This window comes from Monodon monoceros, unplaced genomic scaffold, assembly GCF_005190385.1.
Source record: "Monodon monoceros isolate NGI ecotype Baffin Bay Population unplaced genomic scaffold, NGI_Narwhal_1 Super_Scaffold_5, whole genome shotgun sequence".
NCBI lineage: Eukaryota > Metazoa > Chordata > Mammalia > Artiodactyla > Monodontidae > Monodon > Monodon monoceros.
In genome coordinates, this window is record NW_021703782.1 from 114,232,225 (window position 1) to 114,252,238 (window position 20,014).

A 20,014-nucleotide genomic window follows, 5' to 3' on the forward strand; every position below is an offset into this window, starting at 1 on the left:
ACCATCAGGGCCGACTGGAAACAGCGGCGTCCCGCCCGGCCCAGCGCCTGCTGAGGGCTCACAGGGGCGGCACCTCGCAGCCACGCCGAGCCCGCCGACCCGGTGCGAGGGCTGGGCCGGCGGCAGGTACAAAAAAAAAAAAAAAAAAAAAAAAAAAAAAAAAAAAAAAAAACGAGGAGCAGCTCCTCCAGGCTGCGGCTGTAGCTCCTCCTCTAGGCTGTGACCAGCCCCGCCCCCCGCCCGCCGCCTGAGCCCGCGCCCGCCCGCACCATGCTCAAGTGCATCCCGCTGTGGCGCTGCAACCGGCACGTGGAGTCGGTGGACAAGCGGCACTGCTCGCTGCAGGCCGTGCCCGAGGAGATCTACCGCTACAGCCGCAGCCTGGAGGAGCTGCTCCTCGACGCCAACCAGCTGCGTGAGCTGCCCAAGGTGAGGGGCCGCTGGACCTGCCGCCGGCCCAGCCCTCGCACCGGGTCGGCGGGCTCGGCCTGGCTGCGACAGCCCGCTCCTCTGAGCCCTCAGCAGGCGCTGGCCCGGGCGGGACGCCGCAGTTTCCAGTCGGCCCTGATGGTTCTTACTGGCCAGAGCCCCACCCCGGCCAGCCCCACCCTCCTCACCCACCGCCGGCGCTGGCACCAGGTGGCAGCGGTCATCGGGTGCCTGCCTGGGGGCGGGGATGGTCACAGCCTAGAGGAGGAGCTGCAGATTGAAAGCCGTGGAGGAAGGTGGATGGGGTTGGAGTGCATCAGGGTGGAAGGTGAACCCGGCGTGACTGACTGATAGGAACTTGCTGGACTGCTCTGGAGGTGGGGAGGCCACGCTTCTGTCCCGATTGCTCTTCTCTTTCTCCTGGGTGCTGGGGTGGGGTCGGGGGTAGCCGTCTTAAGGTGCTTGTCCTTGGCAGGTCTGTGGTCCGTTTACTTCCCGCTGCCTTGTTCCTTCTGGACAACTTATTTTTCTCCTTTTAAGGCCACTTGGGAGAGGAGGTTAAAGGAAGCAGGTCACAAAAGGATTTCCTTTTTGGAGATGGGGTGCAAAGTGGCCTAATGCTTGGGGGCTGCGTGCCACAAAGGGTGTGGCTCCATTCTGCGCCTGGACCGGGCCTCCTCCCAGTCACTCCAGGTCCCACCACACGTTGCCTGCGGCCTCTGCGCGCGTGCAGCCCGTATTTGTGGCCCTCTCTTGTCTTCTTTATATTTTTTTTGGTAGTTGTTAAATTCTTGTCATGGGCTCAGGTTGGGGTGGCTGCTGGGGTGCAGTAGCAGAAACCACCGCAGGCCTTGGAGGGCCCACTTGCTGGGTGGGTGGAAGAGGTGATTCAGGGGGTGGGTGGAGCCTTGAGGGAACACAGAGAGCAAGGAACTCATCAGGTCAGAAAAAATAAGTGACTTTCCAGCTGAGACTTGAACGCATAAGGTAAGTCACGTGGCAGCATTGTACGGGGGAGGGGATGATTCTGAGGTGACACAAGTCAGAAGTGCGGGAAGATGTGTATCTGTTTTTGTCTCCTTGCATTTCTCACTGCAGACCAGGGTGATGAGACAGGACCCGGGGTTCCTGTGTGGCCTGGAGCAGGGAGGGGCCTTCTGCTACAGGGCCCGTCACCCCTGACCCTACCCCCTGCCCACAGCCCTTCTTTCGCCTGCTGAACCTGCGCAAGCTGGGCCTGAGTGACAACGAGATCCAGCGGTTGCCCCCTGAGGTGGCCAACTTCATGCAACTGGTGGAGCTGGACGTGTCTCGGAATGGTGTGGAGCCTGGGGCGGGTCTGGGGTGGAATCTGAGGATGGCAGGAAGGGCTTTGAGCTCCTGGAGGCTGTGGGCATGTTTCCGTGGTGACCCCTCTCTCCTCACAGACATCCCGGAGATCCCCGAGAGCATCAAGTTTTGCAAAGCCCTGGAGATTGCAGATTTCAGTGGGAATCCTTTGTCCAGGTGGGTGGTGGCCATGGCAGGGGTGGTAGTGGGGCTTGGGAGGTCCTGCAGCCTCTGCCTGGGTATCTGAGGATCCCTTGCTCCACTTAGGCTCCCCGAAGGTTTCACTCAGCTGCGCAGCCTGGCTCATCTGGCCCTGAATGATGTGTCCTTGCAGGCGCTGCCTGGGGATGTGGGCAAGTGAGTGCATTCTTGGGTGGTGGGGGGACTCAGTAGAGCCCTGTTCCTACACTTCTCCCCACCGTCCTACCTTTCTCACGCCCCGCCGTGATCTTTTTCAGTCTCGCCAACCTGGTGACCTTGGAGCTCCGGGAGAATCTGCTCAAGTCCTTGCCTGCGTGAGTGGGCTTGGCCCTGCCAGCAGCCGCCCTAGGCCTCTTGGCCCCAAGGACCCCGGGCCGTGTGGCCACGACAGAACTTGCTCTGTTTCCTTTGCAGGTCCTTGTCTTTCCTGGTCAAGCTGGAACAGCTGGATCTGGGAGGCAACGATCTGGAAGTGCTGGTGTGGAGAGGGCGGGGCTGTCGTGGGTGGGGCGGGGCCAGGCAGGGTTAGTGAGCCTCGTCCGTCACTCTGTCCCTGTCTCTTCTTGCAGCCAGACACCCTGGGGGCCCTGCCCAACTTGCGTGAGCTGTGGCTGGACCGGAACCAGCTGTCGGCCCTGCCCCCGGTGAGTGAGGGTGTGGCTGCCCCCGCTTCATGCTTGTCCGTCCCCTGACTCTCTGCACCTGCCTCCAGGAGCTCGGGAATCTGCGGCGCCTGGTGTGCCTGGATGTGTCGGAGAACCGGCTGGAGGAGCTGCCTGCGGAGCTCGGGGGGCTGGTGCTGCTCACCGACCTGCTGCTTTCGCAGAACTGGCTGCAGCGGCTTCCTGATGGCATTGGTTAGTGCTGGGAGGGGTGTGGCTGGGGGTGAAACCAGGTCTAGAGAGGGCTTCTGGGGTAAGGATCCTGATTTTGCTGGGTCCTGGGACACAGCCCCAAGGAGGGGGAGACCGGCCTGAGGCCAGAGTGGGATGGCTGGGGCTGCTCCTGAAGAACCGAGGCAGCTTGTGGTCGTGGGCGGGGATGGTGAGCTCGTGAGGGCACGATGGCAGGTCGCGGGCAGCGGGTGCATGGGAGCTGGTGGGCGTGGTCAGGTTGGCAGCAGGATGGCAAGGGTGGGGGGGGTGAGCTCTCAGCGTTCTCGAGGTGCAGGAGGCAGGGTGAGGGGCAGGCTGTTTCAGTCGTGTGGTTGACTGGGCTCCCTGCCTCACTGAGCCCCGTCACCGTGTCTTCCTGATGCCAGGTCAGCTGAAGCAGCTGTCCATCTTGAAGGTTGACCAGAATCGTCTCTGCGAGGTGACGGAGGCCATTGGGGACTGTGAGAACTTGTCAGAGCTGATCCTCACGGAGAACCTGCTGACGGTGGGGCCCAGCCCCACTGGTGGCTGGTTTCAGAGTTAGCATGGGATGCAGACGGGGGGACGTCTGGAGGCGTGTGGAGTGGCAAGAGACCAGTGGCTGGAGGGGTCGGGGCCCTGGAGCAGGGGCAGAGACCGCCCTCCGAAAGCACTCAGCTCCCTCCTCACGCTACCCGGGGGCTTCTGCTGATCTCCGATCCTCTCTCCTCCCGGCCAGGCCCTGCCCCGCTCCTTGGGGAAGCTGAGCAAGCTGACCAACCTCAACGTGGACCGGAACCGCCTGGAGGCACTGCCGCCTGAGATTGGGGGCTGCATGGCACTCAGCGTTCTCTCTTTGAGGGACAACCGCCTGGCGGTCCTGCCGCCGGAGCTCGCCCACACGGCCGAGCTGCATGTGCTGGACGTGGCCGGGAACCGGTGAGTAGCCCCCGTGCCCTCCTGGCCTGGCACCCCCTGAGCTGACCATGCCCGCTGTGCCCCCCCACCTCCCCCACCTTGAGCTAACCGTGCCCCCGGCCCCCAGTCTGCAGAGTCTGCCGTTCGCACTCACGCACCTCAACCTAAAGGCCCTGTGGCTGGCGGAGAACCAGGCGCAGCCCATGCTTCGGTTCCAGACTGAGGACGACGCCCAGACCGGCGAGAAGGTGCTCACCTGCTACCTGCTGCCCCAGCAGCCCCCGCCCAGCCTCGGTAGGTTGCTGGGGGGGGTGGGATGGGGCGTGGCCTCGGGTGGGGAGGGGCTTCCCCTTGACATGCGCTTCCGCAGAGGACCCGGGGCCGAGGAGCAGCCCTTCGGAGAGCTGGGGTGATGCCCCGCTCGGCCGCGTCAGTGTCATCCAGTTCCTAGAGGCCCCCGCGGGCGACGAGGACGCAGAGGAGGCTGCTGCCGAGAAATGGGTATGGGGGGGTGGGGTCCCTGGGGGGCTCCCTCCTCCCCACCCCTGCCTGACCCCGGCCCCGCCCCGCCCCTCACCCCTGTGCCCACTGCAGGGCCTGCAGCGTCGGGCTACGCCTCACCCCAGCGAGCTCAAGGTGATGAAGAGGGGTGTAGAGCGTCGAAGCGAAGCCACCTCCTGCAGGCCCGACTCCACACAGCACTCACCCTCACCCCCGCCCTCGGAGGAGGTGCCTGGGGGGACCCGCGGGGCGTGGGAGGGATGCCTGCCTTACAGGCTCTCCTGCCTGGGAACCCCAGGCTGGGTGCAGGGTTCCGGGGCCCTGTGTGGGCATGGGGAACTGGCCAGGAGAGGCGCCAGGTTGCAGTGGGGGGGCTCAGGGCCAAGTGCCCACACCCTCCCGCAGAGCAGGCTGCCTCCACCGAGGGCTGCCGGGCAGACACGGGGGTCGTGTGGCGTGGACGTGCGGGCAGCTACAAGGGGGGAGCCAGAAGCAGCTGGGTCCTTGGCAGAGGGAACTGAGTAGTGGGCCCATTCCCTGTGGTGTTTTTCTTGGGCGCCTACGTTGTCAGCCTTTGTGAAGGGGGCTGGGGCAAGAACCAAGCAGGCCTAACTCTACTCATTCAGGAGCTTTGGCAGCAGGGCTAGGGGAAGCTTTAGGGCCCCTGGGGTACAGCAGGACATCTGATGCCTGGGGGACAAGTGGCAGGGCCTGTGCCTGTGACACAGAGCCTTCCACCCTGGGAAGCTGCCACAGCTTGTCTGCAGAGACATGCTCACTCTGGGGTGCCTGTCCTTCACCGTGCTGGCGTCATCTTGGGTACTCGAAAGACCTTTTAGGGTCTGCAACACAGAGCAGTGGCTTTGTGTGCCCGTAGCTGTTTGGTGGAGTGTGGCTTCCCTGGGGGTGGGACAGTGGGCACCCCAGAGGGCTGAGCACAGATTCCACTCCCTGCAGGGAAGGGGCAGCTGGGAGGGGGGAGCCCACGAGGTGCTGTCGTCAGGAAGCAGGGAGCCCCAGGGTGGGTGGCCTGCAATGTGGGGTCCCCCAATAGGTGGCCTGACCCACCACCTGACCCTGCCACAGGAGAAGAGGCTGAGCGCCGAGTCTGGCCTGAGTGCGGACTCGCACCTGTCTGCCAGCACAGCCTCCCAGGGTGAGCCCGAGGGCCCGCTGGCCGAGGTGGAGGAGCCGAGCCAGCAGGAATCCACGCCAACCTCCCAGGAGGAGGTCACAGAGGAGATCTATGAGGAGGTGAGACTGGCCTTGAAGGCTGCTTGCCCAGGGGTGGGCATGCCTCCCCCTGCCCCTCCTCCTTCCCAAGCAGGTTGCTGTCAGGACCGGTCAAGGTGCAGGAGGGCCCCGCAGGTGTGCTCTTTCCTATGTGGAGCCCAGCAGGAGCCTTGCTGCCCCAGGCAGGGGCGAGGGCCTGGGGATGAGGGCCTCCACCCCATGGCCAGGTTTGGCATGGGCCCTGCCCTCCCACATCCGTCACCGCCTCACATCCCCCTTTTGGGTTGCTCCCAGACCCCCCAGGGACCTTTATCGTGGCCCTGACGGGCACCCCAGCGTCAGGCTGCTCAGAGTACAGCGCACGGGGTGGGCAGAGCCTCCTGGCCCACCGATCCCCATCCTTCTCTGATCGGGGCAGCGGGGAGCCTCTCAGAGCCCCTGTCTGCTGCCACCTTCCCTGGGCCCAAGTGGGGGTGGGCCAGACCGACGTCCTCCCGCTCGGCCTCTCGCAGCCCACGGTGCGCTTCGCGGAGGACACGCTGCTCCTGCCCAGGGAGGATGGAGAGAGCGAGGCGGGGCAGCTGGAGGCCCCCTGGCCCGTGCCGGGTGAGAGGCAGCGGCTCATCCGCAAGGACACGCCCCACTACAAGAAGCACTTCAAGATCTCCAAGCTGCCCCAGCCCGAGGCCGTGGTGGCGCTGCTGCAGGGGACACAGCCAGACAGTGAGGGCCCAGTAGGGTCTGGGGGCTGGCACAACGGCCCCCACGTGCCCTGGGCTCCTCGAGCTGAGGAGGAGGAGGAGGAGGAGGAAGCCGAGGAGGCGGCAGCGGCAGCGGCGGCGGGAGCCGAGGAGGCGGGCGAGGAGGAGGAGAGCGAGGGGGCTGTGGCTTCTGCACCCTCTGTCAAGGTGGGTCTGACCCCACGCGCCAGCCCAGGCCAGGCCGGCCAGGCCCCTCGGTCCGCACTGGTGGGATCTCAGGTGACACTCGAGGCCCGTGTCTTGAAACCAGCTGCTGAGGGAGGTGCCTGTCCCCACCCGGCCGCCCTCCTCTCCAGGCCGGCTGCTGATTCCACCCAGAGCTCCCTGCTGGCCGTGCAGCCCCGTCCCAGGGCTCGGGCGGCCACTTTTCTCTGCCCGGGCCCCTCTGCCTGCCCTGGCTCTCCTGAGGGCGGCCTTCAGGCCGGCCGTGGGGCCCTCACCCGCCTCCTTGCCCTGGCCCTCAGGTGCCTCTCACGGGGCCCCTGGGGTCCGGTCTTCTCCGTGGGCTGCCCGGCTGCCACAGCGCCCCTGTGTTTGTGTCGTCGGTGATTCTGCCTTGAGCATGGCGGCATGATGCCGTGACAGCTGAGAGGGCCTTGGACAGTCAAAACCGGGACAGCCAGGCCTAGGCTCAGCCCGTGGTGGGGCCCCCCTGTGACCCTGTTTGGCAGGTTGGCAGAAGCAGCCAGGCCTCCAGACTGGAGGGGACCTCGCGCCTGGGGGCAGCACCAGGCACAGGCACGGGCACAGGCAGGAAGGGCCCGGCACTCAGGCTGTGGGAGCTTGGTGTGGTCTTTTCTCTCTTTCCTGCTCGAGGTGGGGCCGGGCAAGGTGGTGGCGGGGCTGGGCGTAGCTGACCTGCATGCCCTTGCTGGTCCTGTCCTGACAGGGGGTGTCGTTTGACCAGGCCAATAACCTGCTGATAGAGCCCGCTCGCATTGAGGAGGAAGAGGTCTGTACTCGCTTGCCGCCCTGTGCTCTGTACCCCGGGCTGCCGCTGCTCGCTTGCCGCCCTGTGCTCTGTACCCCGGGCTGCCGCTGGCCTCGCTTCCCGGGCTGCGGGCACTGCGTCTCCTTCCCCTGCTCCTGCGCAGGCCTCCTCCTGCCACCTCAGAGCCGGGGCCTGGGGCGCCTGACTGCCCTCTGGCACAGATGTGGGGGGACAGGGCGCTGGCCTCCAGGTGAGGGTGGCCAGTCTCGCGGGGGTGCTGGGCATCCCCCACCTCCCTGCCTGCGGCACCTCGGCCCAGGCACCATAGGGCAGCCTCGTCACCCTCAGGCGAGGGCTCTCTCCGGGTTGTACTCCCTCAACCCCGGCATTACCCGCCCCGTCCAGCTCCTCTGTGGCCCGAGCCAGCCCCGGGAGAGGTGGTCAGTGGCGGGGGGGGGGCCTGGGCCCTCCCCGCCTCCTGCTGAGCCCACTGGCAGCCCCGCTCCCTCGGCCGTCCTTGGACACGGCATGTCTGTTCTGCTTCCAGCTGACGCTCACCATCGTGCGGCAGACGGGGGGCCTGGGCATCAGCATCGCGGGCGGCAAGGGCTCCACCCCCTACAAGGGCGACGACGAGGTGAGGAGCCGCTGCTGCCCTGCCCACTCCGTCCTGCTTGCGCCGCTTGGTGGCCGTGAGGACTGTGGGGTTCCCGTCCCCCAGAGAATGAACGGGGACCTGGAGGTTGGGGCTGCCCCGCCTGCCTGCAGTCTTCTTCAGCCTCGCCTTCCTTTGCTAGTTGCTGCTGTGCTAGGCGTGGGGTCAAAATTCTCTGGAAGCTTTTGACCGGCACCTTCTTGCTCCCTGACACCCGGGACCTCGCGGCGGCCCGCGCCCAGCCCCACTGACCACCCCAGGCCCACTTCTGCTTTTCCCGCACCCTTGGGCGTCTCTGCAGCCCCAACTTGGGGGCCTCTGGGCCTCGCAAAGCTGCCAAGGGCCCCTCCCCAAGAAGGGCAGGGTGAGGCCCCTCTGTGGCCTCTTCCTACGCTCTCGGCCTCAGTTCCTATCTATCCTTCAGGGCATATTCATCTCCCGGGTATCTGAGGAGGGCCCTGCGGCTCAGGCTGGGGTCCGAGTAGGCGACAAGCTCCTCGAGGTGAGTCAGCAGCCCCCGGCCCCTGTCTGAGTGAAATACTGGGCCCTCGGGGCCTCACATCCTGGCTGTCAGGTGCTCGGCTGCCTCCCCTGCAGCCAGTTCTTCTCCTGAGAGCCGCAAGCACAGGGTCACTGGTGAGGCGTGCAGCTCATAAGCCAGAGCTTCAGGGGGCTCAGATGCCAGCCCCTGAGGCAGAGACCCCCATCTGGGCGGGAGGCCTGGTGGGGTGGGGCCCTGGCCGTGCTAGGAGCAGCGATCTCAAGGAGGGATCTGCTCCTGAGGGTTGGTCTAGGAGGGGCTCGGACTTCTAACACGTTTGGGTGGCGGGTTGGTTTCTGCCTTGGAGCCCCTGCCTGTGCACCTGGCCACCCAGCCCTGGCAGGTGAGCTCATCGTGGGAGGCCACGTGCTGGTGCTCACAGCTGTCACAATAGGGCAGGGTCTGAGGGCAGTGTGCCCGGCCCACGGGGCAGGGGGGCCAGTGGACAGAAGGCTGCAGGGCCAGGCGGGGCTGGTCCTACATCCGAATTTTATGGAGGAACTGCTGTACCCCGATGGCTGGGAGAGCCTGAGTCAGGGTCAGGGTGGAGGCAAGGGGCTAGAAGCCCAGAAACCGCAGGCACGCTCGGCTGTGGGGTTGCTCAGATGAGAACGTGGCAGGGGTTTCCAGATCTGGGAACCGAGGTGTGGACCCGCAGGAGGGGCCTCCGCCTGCTGTTCTCGTTCAGCGGGCGTCCTGGCCCCGGGCTTGCACAGGCGGTGGGCACGTAGATAGCAGGGGTGGTGACGACCCACCACTTTCCCTGGTGCCTGTCCCCTGCGCTGCCTGCCCACCTGTAGAGGGGCCTGCCCTGACGAGCGCTATGGCTTGCAGGTGAACGGCGTGGCCTTGCAGGACGCCGAGCATCAACAGGCCGTGGAGGCACTGCGTGGCGCGGGCACCACTGTGCACGTGCGGCTGTGGCGGGAGCGTATGGTGGAGCCCGAGAACGCGGTCACCGTCACGCCTCTGAGGCCTGAGGACGACTACAGCCCCCGGGAGCGGTGGGGAGGCAGTCTGCGCCCACGCCCGCGCCAGCCCGAGCCACCAGGGCCCCTCCGCCAGCGTCGCGTGGCCTGCCTCGTGCGCAGCGACAAGGGCTTGGGCTTCAGCATCGCTGGGGGGAAAGGCTCCACGCCCTACCGGGCTGGAGACCCGGTGAGGCTGGTGGGCAGGGCCAGGGAGGGCTGCTGGGGAGCAGGGCCAGGCCAGCCTGTAGTAAAGAGCTCTCCTTTCCTCTCCCTTGCAGGGTATCTTCATCTCCCGCATTGCTGAGGGGGGCGCCGCCCACCGGGCGGGCACCCTACAGGTCGGCGATCGCGTCCTCTCCGTGAGTGGGGGCAGTGGGGCCCTCCCAGTACCCAGCCGCCTCACTCGCCCCATGGGGCCCCCTGACGGGCCACGCTTTTGCAGATCGACGGGGTGGATGTGACGGAGGCCAGGCACGACCACGCCGTCTCCCTGCTGACCGCTGCCTCTCCCACCATCGCCCTGCTGCTGGAACGGGAGGCCGGGGGGCCGCTTGCCCCTGGTACTCCGCCACACTCACCCCCACCCCCTGCTGCTACCACCACCACCATGGCCACTGCCAACCCTGGGGAGCCCGGGCCGCTAAGGCTGGCCCCCAGTCTGCTGGCCGCTGCCCTGGAGGGGCCGTACCCAGTGGAGGTGAGACCCTAGTCCCCACCCTTAACCACTCCCCGGCCCCCTCCTCCACGTCCACACGGCTTTAGGGATGGGGTGCTAGCCGCACCGGTGGGGAAGCAAGTACTTAACGCCCTCTGCGGCTCCAGGACACCAGGGCGTCATTCAGTGGCGGGCCTCCTCCTCCTGTGGTTTCCTGTGTAACGCAAAACGGCCTCCCTGCAGTGGAGCGCCCTGATCCCACACACTCTCTGGGCTTGGAAAGCACCCCTTTGGTACTTTGCCAGGCTTGTTCCAGCCACTCCTCCCACCCCTCCATGTCCCCAGGAGATCTGTCTGCCGAGAGCTGGGGGCCCCTTGGGGCTCAGCATCGTCGGGGGCTCCGACCACTCCAGCCACCCATTTGGCGTCCAGGAGCCCGGCGTGTTCATCTCTAAGGTAGGGCGGACCCCGCAGGCATCCTTGTGCATAGAGGGCCCGGCCCAAGCACAGGGCAGCCAGAGCCCCCGCCCACTGCGCACCACCCTCCCCCAACAGGTGCTCCCCCGGGGCCTGGCTGCACGCAGTGGCCTGCGGGTTGGGGACCGCATCCTGGGAGTGAATGGGCAGGATGTGCGGGACGCCACCCACCAGGAAGCGGTCAGCGCCCTGCTGCGGCCCTGCCTGGAGCTGGTCCTGCTCGTGCGGAGGGACCCGCCGCCCCCGGGCATGCGGGAGCTCTGTATCCAGAAGGCCCCTGGGGAGAAGCTGGGCATCAGCATCCGTGGGGGTGCCAAGGGCCACGCAGGGAACCCCTGTGACCCCACGGACGAGGGCATCTTCATCTCCAAGGTGAGCGCCCCGCCTCGTTGGCCCCGCTCCACTGCACTCCTCGGGGCAGAAGGGGGCTCGGGCATGGGCTGGTCCTGAGCTCTGGGGCCGGGTCTCCCCGCAGGTGAGCCCCACAGGAGCGGCCGGGCGAGATGGTCGCCTGCGGGTGGGGCTGCGGCTGCTGGAGGTGAACCAGCAGAGCTTGCTGGGCTTGACGCACGGCGAAGCCGTGCAGCTGCTACGCAGCGTGGGCGACACCCTGACTGTGCTTGTCTGTGACGGCTTCGACACCAGCGCCCCCGAGGTCAGTGCCCCCGCCCGGCTGGTGCTGTGCCACGGGGACTGGGTCCTTCCCTGGAGGGGTCCCGGTGACCTGACCCTGTGCGGGCTGGGACAGCTGACCCTTTCCGCCTGCAAGCCTGGGAAGCGCTCGGCCGTCGTGAGTCAGCCTCAGGGGTGACCAGGGCGGTGCTGGGCCCTGGTCTTGGCCACCGCTCATGGCCTGTGGAGGCTCTGGCCTGGGTTGGACGAAGCATGTGCACAGACGGCCTGGTCGTGTCTTGAAAGAAAAGGCTGAGTTACCTGCCTCCAGGTGAGCAGTACCTGTACCGTGTGGCTGCTGGGCCAGGGCAGGATGGCGCAGAGCCGGGCACACGGCCTCCCTGCAGACTCGCACAGGACCCCACCCTGCTGGCCCAGGCGCCATCCTGCTCTTCCTGGCAGCGCCTCAGCAGGGAGCTTGGCACCCAGGATCCCCCCATCCCAGGTGGGCCTGTGGCAGAACCCAGCTGTCTTACCTCCTAGCCCCCTGGAGAGTGTCTGGGCTCTGGAGGCCTGGTGCCTGGCCCAGTCTGTGTCCTGGACAGGCCTGGCTTCCAAGCTTCAGCGTCCCGTCTGCTCGGGAGGGTCCCGCTGTCCTGCTCTTTTCCGTTTTGTTTTCTCCACGGCTGTCCCCGGGCCCCTGGCATAAGCTGATGCCCACCCAGGCCTCCGAAGGCTCATCACCCGCAGTGGCCGCCAGCTCCTCCCTGGGGTGCCCTTGCTGGCACAACCTCTGGGATGGGGCCGTCACCTTGGTTTGGCCTGCAGTGGATCTTTGGGATGGTGACTTACTGCCCCACTTGCCCTGCGCTGCTGGGGAGGGATCACCCTCATTCTGTGTGTTGTCTCCTGAACGGGGAAGGACTCTGCATTCGTCTTCTTTGCTCCAGGGCTGGATGCTGGGCTGGAGGCCCCACTCCCTGGGTTCTGGGGCCACCCTCTGCTGGCTTCCGTGCCCACATCTCTGTGTAGTCACTGGAACCCTGTCGTTTCTGGGGAGCAGTCTCTCTCAGGTTTCCAGAGAAGGCTTTGCCTTCCATTTACTTAATTAAAACGTGTATTTAAGTGTTTTAGTCCATACATTTACTTACTTTAAAGCTTTTTGTACAAAGAAAGAGAATGAATACAGCTTCAGGGTAAAGGGTAGGGGCTGGTGTGTTCCAGACTTTACAGGGGCCCTCGCTGTGTTCTGCTGGTGGTTCTTTGACTTCCTGCATCTGGCCTTCTCTCCAGTGTTGCTGTATCTGTGCTGTGTTACCAGCCAGAGCGCTCGGGAGCCCATCTTTCTGCTTTGGGGGGAGTTTCTGCAGGAAGGAGTCCTGGAAGAGTGGGTGCTGGGCCAGAGGCCACAGGCTTGCCCTGTCTCCCGCCCCGTCCCAGCCTCGGGCAGCACCAGCTTCTGTTCCCATGGGATCTGGCAGGCAGTGCCATCTAGTTTCCTCGTCCTTTTCCTTTTGGGAGTTTGTCTTTAGTCACTAGTGCACTTAACTTGTGTAACTTGCAGTAGCTCCTTTGCGTTGTAAGTTTCAGTCTTTTATTACATGGGGCATGAGTGGTTTTGTCTTTTGCTGTTTAGGAACGGCCTCTCTGGGGTTACAGAAATGGAGACTTCTATGAATTAAGTCTTCTAAACTTCTTTATGATCCCTGGGTTTGGTTTTTGCTTAGGAAAATCTTCTCCGTTGCAAGATTGTCAAAGCACTTTTTTAGAAAACATATAGCTCTGTAATCCACCTGGAATTGCTTTTCAAGCAAATGGATCTTTGGTCCCAATGGTATGCACTAAAACGTCTGTCATTCTCCCACTGATTTGGGGAAATCTGACTTCCTTGTGGGTCAGATCCACATTCCTGTGGCCCAGGATGTGGCCCTGGGGAGCCGGATGCGCTCTTGGGCCAATGCTGCTGTCCTCAGTATAGCCACTTTAGACTGTGTTTCAAGGCCTAACCGGTGAAGTCACCCACTTTTTTTTCTTCTTTTGAAAAGTTTAGTCTATTTTCATGTGTTTCCTAAATGGACCTGCCAAGTTCCCTAACAAAAGTTGGTTGGGACTCAGGGATTAGCTTTGATCTCTGACTGTGTAAGTTTTCCCCAAGCACATTCATAGATTGATCTTGTTTCCTTATTAATTCTCGTCGGTGGCTTTCTTTCATCCCCTAGCAGAAGCCCTGCGTGCGGCCCGATTGGTGGCTGTGGGTCCCCTTTTCCTGGGAGGTCAGGCCCCTCCGTCCCCCCGGGACCCGGTGGTGGTGATGGCCAGTGGCCTTCCCTTGTGCCGACTTCCAGGCTGTAGTTTATGTAGCATTTTTTTTTTAATTTGGAGGGCTGTTTCCATTTATAACCCGTAAGAGTTATTCTCTGAAGTGGGTGTTGAGTTTTCTGAAGTCCCTTCATTGATGGTTTTTACAGCCCTGTGCCAGGTGGGGTTGAGGCTCAGCGCACAGGTTTCCTCTGGCTGGCTTGGTGCTTGAAAGGAAAAGGGGTAACACCGTTCGTACCCCCACCCCCGTTTCTCCGAACCTCGGCCCACCTGACTCACCTGCATTGACCCATGTGACCCGTATAGGAATCCGAGTTTGCAGCCATTTCCCCAAACTTTGATTGGATTCAGCAAACCCGCCTTTGTGTCAGCCCGCGCCCTGTCCCTCCTCCCCGGTGCTCTGCACGGTGGTGGGGCGGACTGTCGTTAGTACCTGCCTGTCTTGCTCCTGGGCCACAGCCCCTGGGGCCTCCTGTACAGTCGGACAGCCCTGGTGGCCGGTCTTCGGCTGCAGGGCCTCGGGGGCCGCTGCGCACTTTCCAAGAAGCCTCCTCGCTGTAGTTCTCAGCATGTTGGTGCGAGGTTGGGAATATTCTCTCTCCTCCGCCTCTTCTCCTCTTCTGTGGTTCTGTCACCTTTTTGATCTGATTTCTGCTGCCTCTTCCTTCTCATCATACTCACCAAAGTCTTGTGTATTTGAATGGACTTTTCAACTAAGCAGCTTTAGGATTTGATCAAGACTGCCTTTGTTTTTCAGTATTTCCTTGATTATGGCTCTAAAGAAGAAGGCTTCAGTTATTTCTTCTACATCTGTTGCTTTTATTCTACTGACCTTTCTGTAAGGAAGAAATTTTCTTTATCAGCTATTTTCTTAATCCTAAAATAAGATTTTATACAGGAGAGGTGTGATAGATACTTTGATTCTTTCCTTTCATTTGTTGATTTTTTAAATAACAAGCTGGTGCCTTGGAAACCCCCAAAGATGGCTACAGAGGTGTTTTTTTGTTTTTAGGGTCTGTATATTCTTGGTGTGCCGTCCTTGTTGGGCAGTGTGGCTCCCGTGTCCTTTGAGTGTGACACCTGTCGTTCGTTAGCGTCCTGCTCTCTGGTGTGACCAGGTGTCCATGTATTTCCTGCCCCAGCCCTGGGCGTGGGGTTCAGAGCTGTCACTGGCCAAGTGCTTGTGGCGCTGAGCTGTCGTTGCTCCTGGGCCTCTGCAGCACATGAATCCTGGGAAGTGAATATTTTTGGAAGGAGAAAAATCATGAATTTGTGCTGTTACTTTCAATTCATATTTAAGGTTACCGGGTTTTGGGTTTTTTGATTATATATTTGTATTTCTTTTTCTCATCTTAAAAACTGTTTCAGTAAATTAAGTAACGTTACCATAATTATAATTTCAAAAAGCAATATCAATATTATTACTAATAATGAAACCATTAATAGCATCTTTTTTTTTTTTTTTAATTTATTTGGCTACACCGGGTCTTAGTTGCGGCATGTGGGATGTAGTTCCCTGACCAGGGATGGAACCTGGGCCCCCTGCATTAGGAGCATGGAGTCCCAACCACTGGACCACCAGGGAAGTCCCCATTAATAGCATCTTAAATTTCTTCATGTCCTTAGGGTTTATCCACTGAGGAGGCACAGTCAAAATACTGTGTGTTTAAGTCACTTGAAATAATTCTCTGAATTGTTCTACTGCCAACTCGACACACAGTTAGGCTTACTTGTTTTCTGTTTTTAGAGATGACTTTAAAAGATCACTTTTTTTTTTTTTTGCGGTACGCGGGCCTCTCACTGTTGTGGCCTCTCCGGTTGCGGAGCACAGGCTCCGGACGCGCAGGCTCAGCGGCCATGGCTCATGGGCCCAGCCGCTCCGCGGCATGTGGGGTCTTCCCGGAATGAGGATCCTCCCGGACCGGGGCACGAACCCGTGTCCCCTGCATCGGCAGGCAGACTCGCAACCACTGCGCCACCAGGGAAGCCCGATCACTTTCTTATTATAAGTCTTACATGGCCCCAAAGCCAAAACTATAGACACGCACCTTGAGGAGTCAGTCCCGTCTCCGCCCCACAGGCCATCATTTGCCTTAGTGTTGCTTCTCCTGCCATTATTTCTTTCTGAAGGATATAAGCAAATATATAAAAGAATTTTAAAGTTGGAGGAAAGGGGCTTCCCTGGTGGCGCAGTGGTTGGAGAGTCCGCCTGCCGATGCAGGGGACGCGGGTTCGTGCCCCGGTCCGGGAAGATCCCACATGCCGCGGAGCGGCTGGGCCTGTGAGCCATGGCCGCTGAGCCTGCGCGTCTGGAGCCTGTGCTCCGCAACGGGAGAGGCCCCAACAGTGACAGGCCCGCGTACCGCAAAAAAAAAAAAAAAAAAAAAAAAAAAGTTGGAGGAAAGCGTCAAGAATGCTCAGAGGCCCCATGTGCGTCCCACCAGCGGTCTCGGGGCTACGCCAAAGGCCACTGTCTGGGGCATGCGGGTGTCCGGTTGCCACGCCTGCTCAAGTCTCCCTGACTCTGGCCTTGAACTTCAAACGAGCACAGGCCATCATCACTGTGTGGAACAGCCCTCGCTGTGGGTCTGTCCGGTGTTTCCTCAGGACGGGCTTCAGTGGATGCCCTTTTGGCAGGGTTAATACAGAGGTGACACTGTCTTCAAGGGCCTCCCACCAGGACGCATGGATGGTGGTGTCCTGTCAGTGACCCTCTCCACGGGGGCATCTCCGGGTTGCTCCACCGCAAAGTGATGCTTTTCCCTTGAAATTAACAAGTGCTTTGTGGGGAGGTGCTGTGAGACTGTGTAACCATCCTGCTCTCCGTCGGGCCCCCCAGGCATCAGCCCTGCCGCTGTCCATGCCTCAGTCCCTGGTGGTAGCTCATGCGCCGTCCCTGTTGTTCCTTCCACATGTGTTGAGCGGCTTCCTGCCCTGAGGAGGAGTTTTCCCTTCTTCCTTAGCATAGATTTGCCAGTTTCCATTTTATTTCACAGGTGATAGTTTGTCACTACTGCTGTTGATTTTGGTGCTCAAGCCATCCCAGACTTGGCTGATGAGAGGGGCTTCTGGCTGGCCCTGGCCCTGTTAGCATGACCCACCTTCCTTTAAGCAGCTTACTTTCTGCCACAAGATGTCTGGGGTCATTTCATACTTTCCCACCCAGGAGCACTGGTTCCTTTAGTGGAAAGTGATACTTAGAAGCCAAAGTCTGGGCCCTGGGCATGCTCACGGCTGTCGGGGTGTCATGGTCTCAGGACCTCTCAGTGGCTGGAATCACACCTGTGAACGTAGGCACGTTTGCATCCGCGATTATCTCTGTAATTCTGGAAGAGCGTGTGTTCACATCATGCCTTTATCACTCATTCCAGTCAGCACCACGGGTCAGCTCTTCCATATTCGAACAGACTTTTCTGATGTGAGAACCAGTGTTGTCCTCCTTGCCACTTGGACTTCCGCCTCAGTCCCTCTCTGTGCTGTCAGGCACGTTGCGGCTCCACCCCCCACCCCCACCATCTTGTTGTCAGTTCTTTGCTCCCCGGGGTGATGGTTACGTGGCCAGCCTTTTCTGCCCCATGGCCCAGCGTCACTGCCTGGGAATCCTGCCCCGCATCAGGACATCCTCTGGTGCATGCAGTGTACAGACGTGACCTGTGGGTGCCCCAAGTCACAGACAGGATGATGGCATGGTGTCCCGAGTGGGCGGCGGCGCTGCTCACAGAGCCCGCCCCCAGAGGCCACCTCAGGTATGTGTGGTCACTCAGCCCGCTCCTCCCGCAGGTGTCCCCAGGCATCATCGCCAACCCCTTTGCAGCAGGCATTGGCCGCCGGAACAGCCTGGAAAGCATCTCCTCCATCGACCGGGAGCTGAGCCCCGAGGGCCCCAGCAAGGTCAGAACCGCCTGCAGCCAGCAGCCCCAGGGCTCGGGAGCCTAAGGCCGTCAGTCCTGACCACTGTCTCTGCTCACAGGAGAAGGAGCTGCCTGGACAGACCCCACAGTGGGGGCCGGAGGCTGTGGTGAGTGTCCGGGTTGTCCGTGCCCTGCACAGTGGGCTTCTCCGCACACGGGCCCATGGCTCCGAGCTCTGGCTGCCCACCCCGCCCCCCTAGCAGCTGCCTGCCCCACACTCGGTGGCAGGCACAGCCCCTGGTAGCCCTGTGTCCACTCTGCCCCCCAGGGTCGGAGCCTGGAGAGCCTGAAGCTGGACTGCCGCGCCCTGGCCGCCACACCCAGCACCGGCAGTGTGCAGAGGGTCAGTCCCTGATTGTCACACCCCTGTCCTGTCCTCTGTCTGCTTACCTGTCCGTCAGTCCTGCCCCTGTCTTAACCTCCTTCCCTCCACCTGAGACCCTTGCAGGGCAGGGCTTTCAGGCGGCTGCCCCCAGGGGGAGGGCTGAGGCCTGTGGGGGCCCTCACATGGCACAGGGGCTGGAGGAGGGGACTGGCCAGTGCGCCCAAGCTGGAGCGCCACCTCCCAGCCTGGAACGTGTCTCGTCCTCCTGAATCCGTGAACCAAGCCGTGAAGCCGATGCTTCTGCCCCCTCCTTAGAGCCTGGGATGTGAGGTGCGGCGCGGCAGGGCCAGCTTCTGAGAAGGCCCTTGGCCTCCGCCCCAACCCTTCTCTTGCCGTCAGACTCACCAGGCAGGCTGGGCAGAGGGGCTGTGTGGGCCCAGAGGGCTTGGGACAGGGCCAGAGGCAGGAGCAGCTTGAGGCCACCAGAGTGGTCAGGGTGGGATCGGGCACCAGCCACGGTGGGGAGGACGGGCTGGAGCAGCTGCGGGAGCCCCAGAGACCATGGTTGGTGAGGAGGCCCAGCACTCCCAGCTGGGGGTGGGGACGCCGGATGGGAGGCGTGTGCTTCTCATTCCTCTCCCCAACGCTAGAAATAACCCCTCCCGGAGGGTGTGCCCCACCAGCTGCTGCTGGGAGACCCCGCAGGACCGACCGTGAGTGGTCGGGAGGAGGCTGCGCTGGGTGAGAGGCCGAGTGGGGCCTGGGGGCTGAGGGAGCCTGCTCAGGGCCTTTGTGAAGACCCTCCCTCCCTTGACCACAGACAGGCAAGAGCAGGAAGTCCCCAGGATGGGAGCCCAGTGTCCTCTGAGCAAAAGGGGCACAGCTGCAGGGTGGCTGGCAGGAGTCGGGGCCTCCCCAGCTCATGGATCTCTGAAGCTCACGGGGAGGGTGGGTGGCCTCGCTGTGGGGAAAGCCCGCCTATCTCGGGATATTCCCTGGGCTGGTCAGGTCAGGGAGCTGAGGACCAGCCTGTGCGACCAAAGCAAGCACCCCAGCCCCGAGGTCCTCCTTGTGGGGCCCCAGCCCTGCCCAGCCCTCATCCCACCCACCACTCGGCTCTTCCAGGTACCGTCTGGGGCAAGTGGCGGGAAGATGACTGAGGCCCCCTGTTCCCCTGGCCACCAGCAGGTGAGTGCACACGGGGGTGGGGGGTGGAGGACTCCAGGGGGGTGCTGTCTGCAGAGCCCCCTCCTCTGGGAAGGGGGTTGCCAGGGGACAGCGCCTCCCCGCAGCTGCCATCCGTCACTCTTGAGGACACAACCTGTGGGCCCCTTCCTGGCAGAGCTGGGTGGCATGGGGCTGGGGAGCTCCTGTGGCTTCCTTGGGCAGATGGGCTGTGGGTGGTCAGGGCGGCCCCACCCCCATCCATCCTCCCATCTGGGAGCCCCTGGGGGCCAGCTTGGCCCTGCCCCCACCCCCACCTGCTTGCAGAGGCTCCCCGGTTCTGCTGCATGGGGAGGGCCAGGCCGTGGGCACCCCCCTCTCGCCTGGTGGCAGGGTAGGGGTAGGCACTGCAAGTGCCAGCTTGGAGCCCAGCTCCCAGCCTCTGCCCCTTCCCAACACGGCAGATGGGTGAGTGTTGGCCTCACACCCTGGACACCCACCCAGCCACCCACCTGGGCTCCGTCTCTCTTTTTTCCCCGTCCTCCCCCCCATCCTCACATCCCCTCACCTGAACCGATTCCTCCTGGCCCCTGCACCTGCCCTTTGCAGACAAAGCCTGGGGTGATCCAGCCAGTGGCTCAGGCCTGGCCAAGGGGCTCCCCGGCCCTCAGGGGCAGAGGTGATCCCCAATCCGTGAGTGCCCTGACCCGTGGGGGTGGGGGGGCGGGGAGGCAGTCAGCAAGGACAGCTGTTGGTGGGATGGGTGGTGGCTGCAGCCGGGACAGCTGTCACCACACAGCTCACTGTGCCCCGTCCGCCAGCCCCCCTCCCCGCCCTCCCCTGACGAGCTGCCCGCTAACGTGAAGCAGGCGTATAGGACCTTTGCCGCCGTGCCCGGCCTGCACCCGCCCCTGGAGGCCCCTGCCCAGGTAGGTGGTGGGCGGCCCACCGGTCCCCTGCTGCGTGTTCCTGCCAGGGTGCGAGACCCGAGGGACCGGCTCTCAGGGCGTGCTCTCCCCAGCCTCCCACGCCTGGGCCCACGGCCTCCCCGGAGCAGCTGTCCTTCCGCGAGCGGCAGAAGTACTTCGAGCTGGAGGTGCGGGTGCCCCAGACCGGGGGCCCCCCTAAGCGCGTGTCGCTGGTGGGTGCCGACGACCTGCGGAAGATGCAGGAGGAGGAAGGTAAGCAGCCGACTGGGTTGGGCGGGGGTGGTCGGGGAGGGGAGCA

The 20,014-nt window shown here is 62.7% G+C and overlaps 1 protein-coding gene across 1 annotated transcript in view; it reads left to right on the forward strand.

The window, feature by feature from the left end:
• The first annotated feature begins 232 nt into the window (after nucleotides 1-232).
• Nucleotides 233-20,014, forward strand: part of SCRIB (scribble planar cell polarity protein) — a 21,658-nt gene continuing 1,876 nt past the window's right edge. Inside the window, exons 1-30 of the mRNA XM_029203515.1 lie at nucleotides 233-429; nucleotides 1,631-1,748; nucleotides 1,857-1,935; nucleotides 2,026-2,115; nucleotides 2,217-2,273; nucleotides 2,374-2,437; nucleotides 2,529-2,603; nucleotides 2,672-2,816; nucleotides 3,221-3,339; nucleotides 3,553-3,752; nucleotides 3,859-4,025; nucleotides 4,102-4,232; nucleotides 4,326-4,460; nucleotides 5,319-5,486; nucleotides 5,978-6,373; nucleotides 7,116-7,178; nucleotides 7,705-7,794; nucleotides 8,237-8,314; nucleotides 9,188-9,511; nucleotides 9,603-9,683; nucleotides 9,767-10,021; nucleotides 10,325-10,435; nucleotides 10,535-10,828; nucleotides 10,932-11,111; nucleotides 17,168-17,278; nucleotides 17,358-17,405; nucleotides 17,567-17,641; nucleotides 18,749-18,811; nucleotides 19,609-19,716; nucleotides 19,809-19,998. Coding sequence (XP_029059348.1) covers nucleotides 271-429; nucleotides 1,631-1,748; nucleotides 1,857-1,935; nucleotides 2,026-2,115; nucleotides 2,217-2,273; nucleotides 2,374-2,437; nucleotides 2,529-2,603; nucleotides 2,672-2,816; nucleotides 3,221-3,339; nucleotides 3,553-3,752; nucleotides 3,859-4,025; nucleotides 4,102-4,232; nucleotides 4,326-4,460; nucleotides 5,319-5,486; nucleotides 5,978-6,373; nucleotides 7,116-7,178; nucleotides 7,705-7,794; nucleotides 8,237-8,314; nucleotides 9,188-9,511; nucleotides 9,603-9,683; nucleotides 9,767-10,021; nucleotides 10,325-10,435; nucleotides 10,535-10,828; nucleotides 10,932-11,111; nucleotides 17,168-17,278; nucleotides 17,358-17,405; nucleotides 17,567-17,641; nucleotides 18,749-18,811; nucleotides 19,609-19,716; nucleotides 19,809-19,998 — 4,174 coding nt within the window. The 5' untranslated portion in view covers nucleotides 233-270. The remainder of the gene's footprint in view (nucleotides 430-1,630; nucleotides 1,749-1,856; nucleotides 1,936-2,025; nucleotides 2,116-2,216; nucleotides 2,274-2,373; nucleotides 2,438-2,528; nucleotides 2,604-2,671; nucleotides 2,817-3,220; nucleotides 3,340-3,552; nucleotides 3,753-3,858; nucleotides 4,026-4,101; nucleotides 4,233-4,325; nucleotides 4,461-5,318; nucleotides 5,487-5,977; nucleotides 6,374-7,115; nucleotides 7,179-7,704; nucleotides 7,795-8,236; nucleotides 8,315-9,187; nucleotides 9,512-9,602; nucleotides 9,684-9,766; nucleotides 10,022-10,324; nucleotides 10,436-10,534; nucleotides 10,829-10,931; nucleotides 11,112-17,167; nucleotides 17,279-17,357; nucleotides 17,406-17,566; nucleotides 17,642-18,748; nucleotides 18,812-19,608; nucleotides 19,717-19,808; nucleotides 19,999-20,014) is intronic.